Source organism: Leptodactylus fuscus, chromosome 4 (genome assembly GCF_031893055.1).
Source record: "Leptodactylus fuscus isolate aLepFus1 chromosome 4, aLepFus1.hap2, whole genome shotgun sequence".
NCBI classification, from domain to species: domain Eukaryota; kingdom Metazoa; phylum Chordata; class Amphibia; order Anura; family Leptodactylidae; genus Leptodactylus; species Leptodactylus fuscus.
Window position 1 is genome coordinate 74,100,901 of NC_134268.1, and position 18,634 is coordinate 74,119,534.

The 18,634-nt window shown below is 39.9% G+C and overlaps 1 protein-coding gene across 8 annotated transcripts in view; it reads left to right on the forward strand.

Annotated features, from left to right (window-relative positions):
• Nucleotides 1–18,634, forward strand: part of PTPRM (protein tyrosine phosphatase receptor type M) — a 568,788-nt gene that overhangs the window by 437,410 nt on the left and 112,744 nt on the right. For 5 of the 8 annotated variants that reach the window (XM_075270676.1, XM_075270675.1, XM_075270677.1 and 2 more), the window contains 3 exons: nt 8,277–8,428; nt 11,732–11,806; nt 14,828–14,854. In XM_075270676.1, coding sequence (XP_075126777.1) covers nt 8,277–8,428; nt 11,732–11,806; nt 14,828–14,854 — 254 coding nt within the window. The remainder of the gene's footprint in view (nt 1–8,276; nt 8,429–11,731; nt 11,807–14,827; nt 14,855–18,634) is intronic. The other 3 variants (XM_075270678.1, XM_075270681.1, XM_075270682.1) reach the window with 1 other exon arrangement.

An 18,634-nucleotide genomic window follows, 5' to 3' on the forward strand; every position in this document is an offset into this window, starting at 1 on the left:
AGTAGTTTTGGTGCAATGATTTCACAGTTTGATATAAAAAAGACAGATATACAATAATATTACTGTAAGATAAAATAGTAGTAAGAGTCATGTGGATGCAAATAGCGTTCAGCATAATTTGTCCTATGTAAATGATGTCTTAAAGAAGTGACACTACTGTTGTGGCGGTACTTAGACTGCCAGGGCTGTAGGAGCTCCTGCCTACACATACATCTCTTTCATTTAATACTTTGGCAAGGTTAATAGCGTTTATAGATTTTCCTGTGTTTTGAGATGATGTTGAGAGTAAGGACGTGCTGGCCTGATGTGTTGTAAAATGAGCCAGTTTATCTTTAGTGTAGGCTGCATTCACTGAGGAGAGCTCCTTTCCTCTGGGATCCAGGAGTAACATAACTGAAGCAGATTGAAGATGGCATTGACTAATGAAGTCTTCTGCAGGAGTCACGCAAGTCAGTGGGTTGCCACACAGCGTGTTCTATGGAGAGTGAGCAACAGACAGAAGTATCTTATTCCTTAAGAGTCTGTTTGTTAACCCCTTCTCTGCTGCAATGACCTATGCTTCCAGATAGATCACACAAGTAATACTCATATGAGGAAGGTGGTTAGAGAGCGATTTAGTAATTTTCCAAAGAGGTAATGGAAGCAAAGTAATATCTACTGCTCTTTATTCAGCTTTAATTGTACAGGTTTTAGCTTTCTTGTAACTTCAATGTATCCAGCTTTTCCTTCCCGTCCATGTACATCAGAAGATAACCATGCAACCCAAGTTCTAAAATGAGTCCGATTTATTAACATAAATGGTAATGTGCAAAAAATGTGATGTTTGCCCTGGAATGGATAGTGTAGTGCAATACAATGTGCACAAGAGTAGTAGCCCAAATGCTGTAGACACGACAGTCACTGTCACTGGTTTAACCCCCACAAACTGCTGTAATAGCAAAATAGATGGAACATTGGTGATTTTGACATTTTGATATCCACTTTTTTCTTCCACAGTCAGCCCACAAAGGGTCCATGTGATGTAGGTTTTAGGTTTTGTGGTACTAAAAAATGAGACTGATTTCAGTAATCCTAAAAATATCATCCATTAGGACAACATCTCTCTGCATAACACATATTTCCTCCTTCAGTCCCCTCTTTTACAGAGCCATTAGCAGACTTGACCCATCTTTGTATTACATGGACAGCCATTTAACAACTGCTACGGTGAAAATATGTGACGAGCCAGAATGGCAATCTACCAATGTCCTATCTGGCTGTCATATAGAAATGATTGGGAATGTTGATACAACCCCTTTAAGGAAAGATAAAGAGAAATAGCACCAAGACCTTCAGCCTAATTTTCTCATCTAATGCCAATGAGCTAAGCCCTCCTTCATTATTCATATGCCAAATGCCACAAGTCAGGACCTTGATTCCTAAATTATCTAGAGTCCGTAGACCTTGATACATTTGTTATTTTCATCATTCTTTATTCAGCTTTGGCTTTGTCGAATAATAATTGCTGTAAGGCGTTGAACGGATAATAAATGAGAGTCTTTTTATGGCTCACTAAAATAGAACAGAGACGTATAAGTTTTGGAGCCTACACAGGTCTCTTATATGTTTCATTCAAGCTCTAAGAAATTTTCAGGTTACTTGCTGTTTGAAACTGTACAGCTATTAGAAGTGCCAAAGACGCTAGAAGAACAGTTAAAGTTTACTTCCTGGTGGTGTTTTTTTTTTCTCACTTCTGTAGAGTATTTCCAGCAGCGGGGTACAGCACCATATGGAAGCCTTCCAGAGCTAAATAGAAACAGCTAGATGAATGGGAAGATATCACAACAGACACACTCAATTAGTTTATAACTGTCTATTAACTTCTGCTGGTGTCTTTGAATAAACAGCAGTGGTACCCCCTCCCCGTCATAGGGACCCAATATTCATTACATAGCAAAGCATTGCAGGGAAGCGGAAGCAGTCATTGCAACAAATGTTATCACTGAACTTAATTGTACAGGAACACACATAGTGTCTTTATTCTAATTAAACAATAGTCTTCATATCCACAGTTATTATGACAGTCCAGGAAGCAATCGCCTAGTTGTGTATTGAAAATGATCCCATCGTACTAATGACACATTGTCAACAGCACAGCTATGAATCTTCCTCCCCAACAATATACGGCTTTAGATGTTTCCACTATGCAGGCATTACTCTGATGGTAGTCCCGTAATAACGTTAACACCTGTTGTTCTTCTGCCACCATATAATAATGATGGGCACAAATCCAAAATGAGAGCATCTAAGTGTATTCTAGTGCAGCTTCTGTTCTTTGTTGTTAAATAGTCAGCTGGAACAGGGAAGTTACTGCAGCTATTTGCCACATGTTGTTATCTACTCAATGTCCTTACTGTGAGATATTTTTCTTGTTTTTCTAGTTTGTGTTGCTCTTTCTACATTATTGTTGCTCAACAAGTAAATCATCTGGTGGTTTTTTCATATAAAATAAATTAAATCCACCAATCTAATTATATTTAATGCTATTGTAAAGTCGGTGAATATGAAAGTCAATAAATAAATGAGATGTTCTATGTTAAAAAAAAAAAAAACACACCAAGTTTTCTCGTTTAAAGTATACCTGTCATTTCAGCTGTCTTTACAGAATACGCTGTAATGTTTGTATAGAAGAGGGATAACAGTATATCTGATCATTATATGGCATGTATCCCACAGTTATTATACATCTGCTCCCTCTGCAAGCTCCATCTCTAATTGTCAGTTTTCCTGAACTTAGCTCCAGAGTGCGCAGAGACTAGCTGCTATGAAGTCTGTCTATACACTGCACAAAGAGAAGAGAAGATGCTGAAATCCTAACACTCCCACACAGAAGCAGTAATGTAGGATATATACAAGGGTTGCTATAAATCCAGCACTGGTATGAGACAGTAGAATACTTACTAGAAGCTGCAGCAGTGCCACTTTTTGCATCTCAGTCACTCACATAGAAGTGATATCAGCATGGATGACTTTTTACTGGTCAGTGTTGCTTTGAACACAGCACTGAAGTGAGACAGCAAAATCCTAGAAGCAGCAGCAGCCTCTACATGTGTCTGTGCCTCTCTAATGTAAAAGTAATTATGATTAATTTCATGAAAAATGTTATGAAATTTACCTGAATTAGTACAATATGTCCTGTTGATGTCCCACTTATAGCGTAGTATGTAATGGACAAGGTATTATAACCATATGGTTTCCAAAAACCACTGCCATAACCAAAATAATCCTGTTGGGGGAATATCACAACATCCAAGCTCCAATTGGCCAGGCCACCACACCAGTGAGGGTACCTTCAGTAGTAGTAGGTGACGTTGATAAGGGCAGAGTCACGTTTATGACTAAATGACCAATAATCCTGGGTAACTGTCGTCGCCTAATTAATTAGGCTGAGTGCCAGGCGGTAAAGAAATCACACCACTCTATATGTTGGTATTCGTTCTTCTCTCAGCAAATGAATGTGTGCTGATGCACATTTTATTAAAACACGGGGTTAAATAGTAGCAGAGAAAAGAAGTGATATAATAACAATGTAAGTTTTCATATTTATTCCTGATTGCTATGGTACATCTCAATCAAACAGAAAAAGCAGTGCCATATATAGCTAGCTACTCCTGGTCCTGCATGGTAACCTTGGGGAGCTGTCTTCTGGCAGCAAGCCAAGCATTTGTTTTTCTTGCACGCATCTTGCATACAGGTGCCATCTTATCATATAACATTATACTAGTTTCAAGCATAAGCAACTATATCTAGCACTCAGCTTTTAAGGATAACAATGTTTTTCATACATTACATGAATATAAACTTCACAACTTGTCCTGTGTAGGTTTCATATCACTAAGGCTAGCCCTGAGTACCTAATCCAAAATATGGTTTTATTTTTCATTATTACTATATTTGCAGCTTTTGCTTTAACTTAAAGTAATGTACAATAGAATATAAATGAGATTTGATTTGCCGAAGGAAATAAGAGCATTGCATTTTCCAGTCTAGCTGTACCACTATGGGAGGGCTAGTACTGAAGGAACTGGGCTAGTTATCACTATAGGTGAATATTAGTGCCATAAGGCTATGTTAGAGATGGCTCATGAAGGACTTTTTTATGATCATTGGAAGATTTCATTTTTTTTATATACCCCATCCACGTGTGCTACATTGTAAAATGTCACAGGTCTTCTGTAAGTAACCTACACATAAAACCCATAAGAAACGTTCCACATCCATGTAGCCCTATGGTTGTCTAATGAAGAGCTTCTTTCTACATATACACTACCTACTCCAATTCCAATGTTTATTAGTATTTCCGAAAATAATAGCAAATATAAAAAAGTAATGAGATATTTCACTAATAAATTATACATGCACAGTGTGACTCCGAATCGCACTGATTAGCATAGAGGAAAAATGTTGGAAATGCGGAATGAATGTAACATGATTGACAGAATAATATTACAAAAATATGTGCACAAAGAAAAGCTACTTACTAAATCTATTTAGATACGGTCTATATACCTAGGATATCGGTGAACATCAAGACATTCTGTTTCCAGAGATGGGAAATATGAACAATGCGGATAAATTGCTTTGCTTTGATAAGTCATAACTGGATTATCTATACATTTCAATAATAATAATGCTAGTTGAGATTAAAGTGTATCAGAATATAAATTGGAGGGGAGAACAAAGTAGTTTGCACAATGTGCAGTCTTATAAAACACATATTTGTATTATACCACTTCCTAATAAGTTCTTTCTTCATGTAAATCAATTATCTCCTGCCTATTCCTGCTGCTGCATTCAAGGTATTTCAATACATGCTATATTCAGCTCTGGAGGAACCATTGTTCTCAGAAACATGTTTGAAAACTAGAGAAAGAGCGAGAACAGCAGAAGTGATCCATCACAGAGATAACTTACTTCCAGTTAAACCTTGAACTAATGTACATGGCCGTTTATTGTATGATTACATAGAGTATAGTACAATATATAGTGTATTTGTAGATGTTTGATGGTCTTTCTTATAATCTTCAATCAACATGAGTTCATTGGGAGCGTTGGGAGTTAGTCTCTCACTGATCACATATTGATGATCTTAAAGAGGCTATACAAATGTTGTTGTTTCTATAATAAAACGTTATAACATTTTTCAATATACTTTCTGTATCAAGTCCTCCTGAGTTTTTATTATCTCTACTTGCTGTGATCCATTCTTTACTTCCATAGAAATTGGTCCATGGTCAAGTTATGGACAGTCCATGGTCATGTGATGGATACACAGGTGCACAGCTTGTTACAGTCACAGCACATTGACCTGTCTTGTACCAAGATGTCCATCATAAGACCATGGACTGACTTTTATCCACTAGAAGTAAACACAGAATGATAGAAAGCATCTGGAAAGGCAGGAGGAATTAGTACAGAAAGTATATCGGATAATGGTATAATTGTAACATCTTTGCCCATCAGGGCATTGGCGCCATCATCCGGCCGCATGCTGCGGCGCAGGAGACATGTTCGGTTGTAATGTATTCCATTGGTTTCTCCTTGCACATGTCTGAACACTGCCCTATTCTTTACCTTGGTAATTGATTTTCCACCACACCCATCTCCTTTACCTTCAGTTTGCTCTGCTCCTCTAAGGGTTAATCTGGCCGTGCCCTGTGATTGACAGCCGCCTTCCTTTCAACTCCATGGGAGGGTTCTTCCTCCCTATATAGCCTTGGTTCCCATTCAGACCAGTGCTTGCTATTGCCGTGCGCATACCTGCTCTTACTGTCTCTGTTTTGATTACTCTATTATACTTGACCGTTGGCTTTCCTCACTGACTTCTCTTTTTGGACTCCGATTTGGTACTGTATTGCCCGACTGTTACTGACCCTTGGCTAAGTTGACTTCCCATTGTTGTTGTTCGTCTTGTCTGCGTTTTGTGTGTCACATACTCAGGGAGGGACTGTCTTTGTGGTTGCCGCCTATTACGTAGGATAGGGCCTGGCAATAGGAAGGGACAGTAGGGGGCATAAGCCTAGGGCTCACTGTCTCTTGTGTCCCCGTTCCAGGGTTCCCTAACACTGCCTTACAATAATTTTCATCATATACACAATATCTGAACCTGGACAACCCCTTTAAGAATGGTCATCAATACCTATTTCAGTGAAAACACTTTTAGGTGGAGGCCCCACATTACAGAAACACAGCTTTTTTGTTGCAGGTTTTGTTGTGGTTCTTTTCAGCCAAAGTCAGGAGTGGATTGAGAAGAAGTGTAGGAACTTCCTATATATTTCCCATTCTTTTTGTGGTCACTCCTAGGTTTGGCTAAAAAAAAAAAACGCAGCAAAATCTGCAACAAAAGAAGCTGCATTTCTGCAATGTGAGGCCTCAGCCTTAAAGAGGACCTTTCAGCTCCGGGGCACATGTGGTGTAATACAATAATCGGCTTTCCCGTTCTGTGCCCTGGTGAAGAGCTATTGGTGCCAGTAACGTAGCTCCTCACTGTCAGAAGGGCATTTCTAACAGTCAGTCAGGAACGCCCCTCCTCACAGTAGCGTCTACTGCGCTATACTGTGAGAGGGGGCGTTTCTTACTGCCCAGTGATGACGCTAAGCGCTGAGGAAGGCCCCCCCCCCCCCCAGTACTCGAGTATTATCACGAGTAGGGAGTGTGTTCCTCGCTGCTCAGCATCATCGCTGGGTAGTAAGAAACACCCCCTCTCACAGTACAGTGCAATAGACGCTACTGTGAGGATAGCTCTTCACCAGGGGCACAGATTGGGAAAACCAATAGTGCGCTGAATTCAGCGCACTGTCAGCTTTCTAGTGGTGTATTACACCACATGTGCCCCAGGAGGTGAAAGGTCCTCTTTAAACTAACCTGCGTACCCCATCTTCTTCCTAATATGGTGGGTTAAAGTTTACACTGGCATCATGGCTGCTTTACTAAAATGGTATACATCTGTTCTGTAACAGATCTTGACTGATCCTGATGAATTAAACTGGGACATCAGACTAAGGTTTTGTTTATTGCTGTGGTATTGTGCTCAGTAAAATATATCTGCATGTAAATGGAAAAGCATTCATGTCCTAAAAATCAGTTGTCACATAAACTTTTGTATCCAATGTTTTGATATGGTGGAGAATTATTAATACTAAAAATATAATTAGGAATGTATTTTGATCCTGCATTTCTTCATGTTTTGATTCTAAGTAAAGGGGTGACTATCTATTTGATGGCACATCTTTAGGAAATGCAATAAATATCAGTTCAGTAGGGGGTCTATCTCAAAGCCGTAGTACCCTGTACCACCACTAGGACGAATACAGCATTTGGCAGTACAGGCAGGGTCTAGAGTGACACAAAGAATGAAGAGACTGCTGTCCTACCATAAGCTCAAGCTTATTTTTTCAAAAAGCAGATTGGCAAGGTTGCTGAAAATCGGACATCATTTTAAAAGACTACACAACCCCCTTACAGGGAAATTTTCACCAGAAAATAAGGATGAGGATTAAATCATGTTTTTATATTAAACATTTTTTAAAGAATGCTTGGTGGTGTTTTTATTTTTCATGTTATTATCTATATCTTTAAAAAAAATCCTAAAAAATCTTGCAATTCCATCTCTTACCTGTAAGCCTATAACAGTTTGTGACTTCCTGTCTCCTGCAGATGGACCATGGGCTATAGACTCAATGGTCTGGGGTAGACTCTGTTGACTTGGGAGAGGTTTAAGGGCATGCTCTATGATCAATGTGTAGAGCAAAGTACAAGTAGATAAACTGTGAAATCCTCTATGACTAGTGGATTCTGTGTCTTCTCTACATATACATGATACCTGTGATCATCTGAGTGCTGGTGTTGTGGCTTTGGAAAAGAACTCTCCTATAGAAAACTTGAAGTCTCAGAATATTTTATGGTTTAGTGGCGCAAGTCAGAACTGCAGGATTTTTCTAATTTTTCTGTTAAGTTATAGATAACATCAGAAACATGAAAAATGTTAAAAACATAGTTAAAAAAACTAACCAAAAATCTTTAAATTATAAAATAGGTCATTTTTATTGCATTCCCTTTAGGAGTCTTGAAGCACAATGCAATATTTGTGACAATGTTCTTCAGATACCATGTGCCATTGGTTATATTGGTGTCTATCTATAAGACAGAGGAGCCTGCTACTGTTCATGTGTCCTTGCTATAACCATGTCGCTGTGACCGAACTGTACTGAAATATAATGTCTAATGTTACTTTCCAGGAAACTGGCAAAGAAGCGGAAGGAGACTCTGAGCAACACTCGCCAGGAGATGACAGTGATGGTGAATTCAATGGATAAAAGCTACACAGAGCAAGGCACTAACTGTGATGAAGCGTTCTCTTTTATGGACACTCACAATCTAAATGGCAGATGTAAGTTGTAAATGCTTTTGCTCCAGCACTCTGTTTTATTTTTACTAAGTAGGAGGAAGCAATTGAAGTGAATATGAGTGACTTTTAAGACATTTTTCTACCTCATTAACCAATCAATTTAATGGACAAAATAGTCAGTTATGGAAAATCAGCGTCTCCCATGCTGAGCCTTAAATCACTTTGCGTTGTGAACAGCCGCTGATGCATTCAGGATTTTCTCTAAATAATCATAACAAGTTAGAAAGTGTATAGCCAGGAGCTTGATGTACGTTCTTAAGCATATGGCGTGCATTATTTTCATTTTGCTCATTTAGGACTAACTTAGAAAATTTGACATTTTTGTCCACGTCAGACTGTCAGCCTCTTAAATAAACTTGTCATCTAAACATAGTGCTGCCCTCCAACCCAACACTACAGTAAAGCAGCGCCGATCACTGTGTGACACGGCGGAGGCGTAAGTCAGTAAATCAGATGTACAAGCGCAGTAAATGAAAAGCCTTACCTGCTCAATTCATCTGCATAAATGGATTATTATGGCAATTCTCAATAACAAGTTTAGGTTATAGGACTGATATTGTGTGTACTGGTGGTGCCCGGGGCAGTTGTCAGTCATATTCTGCCCTCTGTCTGCTCTACGCAAACAACAATCTGAGATGGGAAAACAACATATGTTATAGGAAGACGCCAGGAAAAGCTGATTCGCTATGTTATACATAAAGCTGGTGCTAAGATCATGAGTGCATTGTTTATAGTGTTTTTTTTTCTCTTGAGTGTTCCTTTAAATCAGAAGCCCAAAACTGAATTTGGAGCTTTTATTGATTTCCATATCTAACGCACATTCTACAATCCCTCAATAGGTCAGTTATGGCTGATCTTAAGGCTGGATTCACATGGAGGAGTTTGGAGCTGATTTTCAGACAGGATATTCTTATATAGAAATAATAGTTTGTGCGACTATAAGGCCGTGTCCCATTTCCCATAGACAACATTGTTTCAGAAAATGACACAATTGCATTGATAAATAGTAACATACAGTAGTTGATACTGTTGGATAAAGACAGAAGTCTGACCAAGTCAAACCCATAATACTACCAAATTGATTCAGAGGAAGGCAAAAAAAAATCACATGAGGCTCCTTCAGAGGAAAAATTCCTTCCCAACTCCAAATATGGCAGTCGGACTTAGTCCCTGGATCAATGTTCTATCCCAAAAATTCTAGTTCCCTTAACCTCTAATATTTTTACTTTCAAAAACCACCCCAGGCCCTAATTGAACTTGTACAAGTTATCATCCATATCCCCATCCTAAAGCAGTGACTTCTATAGTTTGGCTGCTCTTACTGTAAAAAACCCCCACCTATGACTATAGTTAAACCTAGGACAAAATACAGAGAGAGAGGGGCACCGAGCCGACCAATGTGACACAACCTTATCAGGATATCCTTAGCCTTTGTATAACTGGATATTTTAACTATTTATCTAAATTTTGAAGTATTTATTGTTGTTCTGGATGTTGTTGTTAATTTTAAGGTTGATCATATGCACTTGAGAAAGAGCAGTATGCTCGAAACGCGTTGTGCAAAATAAAGTCTTTTCATTGTACATGGGCGAGCGCGCTTTTCCTTTCATCTTCCACAAGGATGACGGTCCCTCTTTCGCTATATACCGTATTTTTCGGACTATAAGACGCACCGGACCATAAGACGCACTAAGGTTTTAGAGGAGGAAAATAGGGGAAAAAAAAATTTTAAGGAAAAAAAATTGGTGAAATATTTAATGACCTAATAATATAATATTTCACCAATGTAAATAGAACCGGGGGCTTTCGGACACAGGGATACCAAATGTGTATGTGTTTCACAGTAATGTTTTTGTTTTATATGTATTGCAGGGATATGGGGGTGATTTGAACATATCTATCTATCTAATCTATCCTATCTATCTATCTATGTATCTATCTATCTCCTATCTGTCTGTCTGTCTATCTATCTATCTATGTATCTATCTATCTCCTGTCTGTCTGTCTGTCTATCTATCTATGTATCTATCTCCTATCTGTCTGTCTGTCTATCTATCTATCTGTATCTATCTGTATCTATCTATCTATTCTATCTAATCTCATCCATGGATGGAAAGAGACACCCTGCAGTGAAGCTATGTAAGAAGAGAAAAAGGGGCGGGCCAGACGGGTGAAGGAGGTGTGGTTTTCTAAGCAAACTTGAAACCACACCTCTTTCACCCGTCTGGCCCGCCCCTCCTTCACTGCCTCTTAGATCTTGCTTCTGCAATAAAGCCACACCAGGCAGGGAAGTAGGGGCGGGCCAGACGGGTGAAGGAGGCGTGGTTTCAAGCTTGCCGAGAAAACCACACCTCCTCCTCCCGTTTGGCCCGCCCCTCCTTCCCTGTCTGTGTAGTTTCATTGCCGGAGCCAGATCTGAGAGGCAGTGAAGGAGGGACGAGCCAGACGGGTGAAAGAGGTGTGGTTTTCTCGGCAAGCTTGAAACCACGCTTCCTTCACCTGTCTGGCCCGCCCTTACTTCCCTGCCTCTCAGATCTCGCTCCTGCAAACACGCCACACAGACAGGGAAGGAGGGGCAGAGCAGGCAGGCACCGTGCTGCTCTCCGTGCTGCTCCTCATAGACAGGACACAGACGCTGCACACGCTGCATTCGGACTATAAGACGCACACACATTTTCCTCCCATATTGGGAGGAAAAAAAGTGCGTCTTATAGTCCGAAAAATACGGTAGTTAAACCTAGACACAGAGAATGACCCTTGTCATGGTTACAGACCTAAGTGTAAAGAGATTGTTGGAAAGCTCTCTGTACTCCATTCATATACTTGTAAATTTACTTTATTACACAAATGAACATCCTCAGGTTTGATGTCCTGCCTTTATACTGATCCACCCATCCCCTTAGTTACCTTGTTCGCCCTCCTCTGCACCCGCTTTCTTCAGCTATGCCTTTCTTACATACAGGTACCTAAGACTGTGCACAGTATTCCATATGTGATGTGACCAGTGGTTTGTACAGAGCCAGCACTATGTCCTTGTTCTCAGCATCTATTCTTCTCTTCTGCATCCCTTGATTTTATTTGCCTTGGCAGCAGCTGCATTTCCCTGTATGTAAAAGTGTGATTTTGACCAAATACACAAGGTTACTATGACTTTTATATATTTGTTATATGGGTAGCAGATGCTGAACTATCACATTTGACAGTATTTTATGGTTTGATGTTCATGACAGATGACTTTTAGCGAGGCTCATTGTGTATAATTTATACATGTGTCTTTATCTACAGCTGTGTCCTCTCCTTCATCTTTCACTATGAAAACAAACACACTAAGTACAACTGTGCCTAACTCTTACTACCCAGGTAAGCAAACGCATAGTATTCTTTGTACAGCGCTGTTTCCCTGATACGAGCGCAGGGTTTATGATTTCAGTCTAGATTTCTGCTTCGTATTTCCAATAATCATCAAACAAGGACAATAAGATCAGGACTACACCTAGACTTGTATAATACTAAGAATCATCAAAACCTTATTAAGCAATTTCAGCGAGATTTCCAAGAGATTTTCATTGTACTCTGTGAAAAATGTAGATACTACTTTTTAAAATTGCTCAGAAATCTCAGCTTGTAGCAATGAAAAAAATGTTAGCTACTCACCTGACAATTCTGAAAAGACTTCCAGGCTGGTCAATGTATTCCTGGGGTCAGCAACATGAAAGTCATTTTTTGTAGTAAGACAGGTCAAGAGTCAGCCACCTTCTACACTCCGGTTGTTGTAAAACCGTAATGCCCAGCATGTTTTATTCACTTCAGTGGGATTTCCAAGAACAGCTAGCGATTGTGCCGCGGCTGAAAGTTGTAGTATCACAACCACTGGGGGGCCGAAGGTTGCTGACCCCTGGTCTAGGTGTACCCTCATACCAGCAGCTCAGAAGTCTCAGCTGTGTCAGTGATTTACTGTAGGTAGGAGGTGAATTCTTTTCATTTACTATAGTCCCTGATGTTCACTATAAGATATTTATACATTTAACCTACAGCAGAGCCCTATTGTATAGAACTATTTATCACTTGATTTCTGATGTTGTAAGGACCTTGTAATGTATAGACTTGAAATGTATTAACTGTTTAGTTTTCCAGGAATTACAATGATAAAAACTTTTACACTATGATGGGGTACAAACACTATTAAGTGATGGCTGAGAAGGTTGTGACCTCCGTGGCTGCTTAATGGGGTACACTATGTTGCCTATAGCAGATTGAATAGAATATAGCTATTTTTTGAAAAAATTGTCTTGGTCCAGAATGTGCTGTGTAGGAAAACAGTAGAACTACCATATTTAAAGGGAGTCTATCTTCCCCCCCCCCCAAAAAAAAAAAAAAAAAAAAAAAGTGTGATCCTGGGGACTAGATATCAAGCATGAAATATATAAAGTATATGCTCCCTTGTACCTAAATCATAGCTTATATTATATTATGCTAAAATGTCTGCGAAGCGAGACAGACAGAAAGATACACTGAGCAAATAAGTACTAAAGATGTAAAGAGTGGAATTTACCAACATAAGTGATGATTTGTCAGATGTTGGTTTAGGTGAGGATGGAAATGAAGAATTTCCCTCTCAAGTTGACCAATAGATAGAAGCTTCGACAGAGCCATAGTGTAGTTTAGTTTAGTCCTTCCAAACTTTAGGGTATTCCTGAGTGAGCCTTAACCCTGGCATAGATTAGTGGTAATTGCCTTAAGGATGATCCTTTATGTGGCTTTCAGTGTCCTCACCCTTTCACCAACTAGTTCATTGGCTCTTCAGTATTGGAGTCGGCATTCAAACTGTCATAGAGGCATCGTGAAAAAGCAGTGGCCACCGTGCTGCCAAATAGAAAGTACTAAACGTCCCACTCCCAGCCAGGGGTAGGGAGAAGACATCATGATTATCAGGAGCAGAGATGGGAGCCAAGTCCTCTCCTTCTCCGGTGAGCCCCCTCTGCCTCTGCTGTGATGACATTAGACTAATCGGGGTCCAGGGCAGTGATGTATCTCCACCACTTGGTCCAAGGTCTCTCCCATCACTCTTACATCATCCAGATTAGTGTCCAGTCAGTGGTGGCAGGAGCAGCACATTCATCTGTTCCACATACATTTGGCTTACTGATGTCAGGGGAAACAAACTTCCCAGCCACTCTCCTCGGTGCTAATGTAGTCAACTGATAATCAGGCTGGAACAAAACATATCTATCCTGCCAATTCCTCACTATATGGTATACAAGATGACTTATCCAGTGGGCGCACTAGCACGTCAATTCTCAAGAGTGACATACATGCCATTTATCTGTAACATGGTGGTGGCAACTGAATATTCTTGGGGGAGGTGGTAGACTCCTTTTAATTGAGTAGATGCCAAACTGAGAATAGCAACCCTTATAGTTTTGTAAGTCTTTGAGGAAATTGTTAAATAATCTCTTGACTTTATAGCTGCAATAGAAGGAAATATGTACCAGTGTACAGTATGTATTGTGTAACCTATATTTTAGAATAACTTCTTATTCTTCATTTGATTCCCTACTCTTTCTATGCTTAGGAGTCTAATGGGCGGTCCTAATTGCTGATTTACAGCAAACGCTATCAAACAGGGAAGACTGACAATCTTTATGTAGGACCACCCTCTGGACTCCTTGGCATACTGTGGAAAGAGCAAACATGAATGAATACATAACATGCTGTGTGCAGATCAAACACCATTGAAAACCATATGTAGTTTATTATATATATTGCTTATAAGTAATGTACTGTGAGAAGAGAGGAATGCCTTCTTGTAAAATATGCTGTAAATATGTGGGTTACTTTAATATTTAATATTTCCATCCTATGCTGCCATAACCCTGTTTATTTTTGCAGGTATTGATTTCCACTTCAGGGCTTTATTACAGTACATGGCGGGCGGTATATTTATGACAGCATTTTGTTTTAATAAGCACGACCATTGTAGGAGCAGTCGTTTCTGGGAATAGCATCACTTGACCTTGTCACACTTGGAATTTTCAGCGAGTAAAGTTCCCTAAAGCGTTGCAGTAAAGGTCCGCAATGTCAGTGGTGCTTGCAGAGGAAACAGCTCCTAAAATGTCATGACTTATTTACAGTATAGACCCGTCATGAGGTTAGCCGCTAAATCTCCCTAAATGTTCTCATTATTTTCTGTGTCTGTTTAACCTAATGTAAAACCTGCAGGTAAAAATGAATTTGTTCCATTTACAATACAGCCGTCTGTGTTAACGTGAACCTATTGGGAGTACCAGCCTTTGTGTCAATTATTTTCTATTTTCTCCTTCTCTCTCCTTGTGTTCTCTTTTTTTTCTCATTCTGCTTGGCCCTGCTTGTGGTACATGGCAGATCCATTTGTGCCAACTGCAATTTTAGGTGAGATCATTTCCCTTCATAAAAGTTATCTGTACAAATGACTAGGATAGACAGTGCTAGCAGAAGAGACTTTCCCATGCGTCCTGTGTTTGGCTCTTCACAAAGCAGTGACTGTAGTGCTGAAAATGTTATGAAGAAAAGTATTTTTTGTTTAATATGGTGCTACTATAATTGTTTTGTACATGCGGGGTCATAGAAACCTATCACAGCTTTTGCCCACATGGCTTCTTCTTAGACTTATACTACAACATTTTTGTGGGACACTGTTTTTTCCACTGTGACTGCTTGTCGGAGATGAATACCTTCTGAAGTTCAACATGTAACAGAGGAGGTCAGCATGTCGCTGTTTAGCTGATGCCGGACTACAACTCCCATCAACTTGTGAAGGTTGATGGGAACTGTAGTCCAGCACTTGCTGGCTCCCCCTGATGTGGAATGTCTGTCTGGAAATGCCATGCCTCTGTCTTATCTTCCTTGATCATGGATAGCCCAGTGTCAGTATTTAGCTCCTACTTATTTCGTCACACTTGTGTATCCACAGCTTTCAGTCATAAATTGTAGTATATGCTTTTCTCTTCATTGACAACACTTGAGCTGTCGGTCTTTATTCACATACAACTGTTTTATACATCAGATCAACGCTGCAAATAAACTATTCAGATTGCAATGTCTAAAAAGCCTTCATTTGTGAAGTATCCGTCCATATATTATCAGACAGCAGATCAATATGAATCTTTCTTAAAGATTTAAGATGCCTCCGAGGGTCAGAGAGCCCACTCACCCTACGGGGTTCTTACTATTTCACGGGGCTTGGACGTGATGTCAGATATTAATTGGGCATCCCTATTCTGCACACACAGGTTCATTTACCAGATTGATTTGCTGTCCAAGCCTTTCCTGCCATCAGGCAATTTGGAAATTGTAGACATTTGGAAATACCATATAATCAAGAAGTCCTATAAAGGGATCAGTCCAAGGGGAAGCATCATTTATGAGATTTACTGTGTGTTTTCTGCTATGAAGTAACCTTTTTCTGGGCTCTTGGCCTTTTAGAATAATGACTTGTGATACTTAAGAGTAGGTTTTATTCCATTGCTGTTGGAATCAATCTATAATTAATATTTTAAGGTTAGTAGCACTATCGATGTGTTTTAGGATATAACCTAGATAATAAATAAATTCATAACCTGCAGTTTTATTAAGGTTTTCAAGTAATGTTTACCAGAATAGCCAGAGGTCAGATAAAGTATACGAGGAACATTGTGACAGTAATGACTCTAGGCGACTGCATGCTTGTCACAACCAGTCAATAGGCATACGAGGAATCCTATAAAATACAATTAAATATCATTGCTAGAAGAGGCAGCAGGTACAGTATGGAGGGAAGAAGGAAGAAGGTGTCATTAGATATGCCGGAAACTATACCACTACAAGTATGGATCTGTGCCGGAGAAACAGGAGGAGATACTTTCTGGAGGTCTTCTGTGCCTTCAGTTCGTTGATCAGAGCCAAGAGTTTGACCTCCGGTTGTCGGCCCATATCTGATTGTGAAGGCCGACAACTGGCCTAGGCACCAATCAGCTGTACAGGGCTCCTTCAGACACCAATACTATGCACAACATGGGGCTGGAAGCAGTTCACTTCATGCCCTGTGTAGTGACTGGATACTGGCACTGCAGCTCAGCTCCCATGTACTTCAGTGGAAGCGGAGCTACAGTAATGGCACCTGGCCACTATACAGGAACCGGAGTTCTCTGCTTCTGGCCCTGTGTTGTTTAAAGTATGGGCATCAGAAGTGGTCCCGTACAGCTGATTGTTGGAGGGACTGCCTGTTATCTCTCCACCATTCAGATATCAAAATCCTAGGCAATCCCTTGAAGCCAATCAATTTTGGCTTCAACCCCTTCAGAGGTTCTGAGCTACTTGCCATGCTTGTTGCTAGTGGTGGTGAAAATCAGTGTATTTCTGCACTCTCCAGAGGAAAGGCATTGCTGGAAAATAAAGGGGTGAGAAACTGAGTCATGGAAAAGACAAACTGGGGAAAACTGTTTTGTTGTTCTCATTGCACCAAAGACCTATGCTTTCCAGCACCCAGTCCCTCCATACTACCCTTAGTCCCTGCTATGACACATACACTGTTGGCCCTATCAGACATAGTAGGGAGGGAGCTATTTGGTGTGATGAGAGCACTGATGACCCCCTTGTTGCACCAAACAACTCAGTAGTATGTAAGCAAAAAAAACTAATATCGTATCTCAGCAATGGAGCCACTGATCAGAAAGCAGAAAAAAGTGTCTTATTGACATGAGACCTGTCTATCAGACCGTACTTACAGCTCAGTAGGGACTATCCTGGTGACAGACTCCCTGTAATATAGATAATTATTAATATACAGCCCTAGTCTGGCTGTTATATGAAGGTCCCAGTGTGGAGCACAAAGTGCACTGCTAAGACCGAACAGCCTCCATTTTTCCATTTTTGGCATACAGAAGCGAGTAAATCTTCATCCTAAAATTTAAATACAACAAAATTAAAACCAAGGACATTTTCTGAGCTTCCCCTCAGGATTTACAAATCTTTTTTACACTCCTATCATTCCTGTGCTCTTTATTAATGAAAGTTGCTTTCACCAGAGAAGTCTCTTAGAGATCATAGTTTTCATTTAGAGTTACCCCTTCAGTTTCCCTCAAGGTCATAACACTTGTCCTTGATGTTTTACACGTTCACTTTATCCATAGAACACATCATACAAAAATTATATAGTGCAAGTCTAAAGCCCTCTTAGAAGAACCTACACGGCGCTGATCCATACTTCTTTTATACACATTTGTCTTTGGTCTGGAGTTTTATCTCGCAGATATATGTCCCTTGAGGGAAGAAAGACAGAGTTTGGGGGAATAAATCTGTGTGATTTAATTGCAGGATTATACTAAGCCTATTAAATAAAATCTTAGATTTTATTTTGTCATTCCCTTATCTCCGTCCAACACTTATGACATTGAAAGTATGATTATGACGGGTATTAAATTCATAGAGGGGTAAACAATAGATTTTTCTTGTGCATGGCACACTGCTTTGTATTTTATTGTATATATAGTGGTGTGTCAATGTTCTATTGTTTTACCCTGTACGTATTCAATATCATTTCAGAAGGGAACCTATTATACTGTACTGATAAGCAATGCAATATCCAGTTATTGTTTTACCTAGATACCAGTGTTTAGACATGCAATTTGGGTACTTAGGTAAATGACTTGCTAGGTTTTCCCATTCTAGTCAATGGGTTAAAGTAGCTCAGAATGGCAGACAAAAATAGAAGACGTCATAGTCAACTCACCAATCCCTCGCTGCTACAATTCTGATTCTATCCGGTCCACCACAAATCCCTATTTCCTGCAGCAGAAGTGTTATCCTGAGACAGTCACTGGCAGTAGTGTATCATCTCTATATAAGATAAGATAATCCTTTCATAGTCCCACCATGGGGAAATTTCAGTGTGTTACACAGTAGCATGGTAATACAGATGCAGGATAATAAACAGTAATATATTACAGAAGTAGACACACATAACCTGAGAAAAAATACTAGGAATCCATAGCCGCTAAGGAAGAAGGAAGAATTCAAGATCATTTAGTTCTCTGTGTGGAGTGATCTCCACTTAGCCGGATGTTGATTATATAGCCTGACTGTGGTTGGAAGGAAGGACTTGCGATAGCGCTCCTTCTCACACTTGGGGTGAAGCAGTCGGTCACTTACAGTGCTGCCAAGAGCCATCAAGGT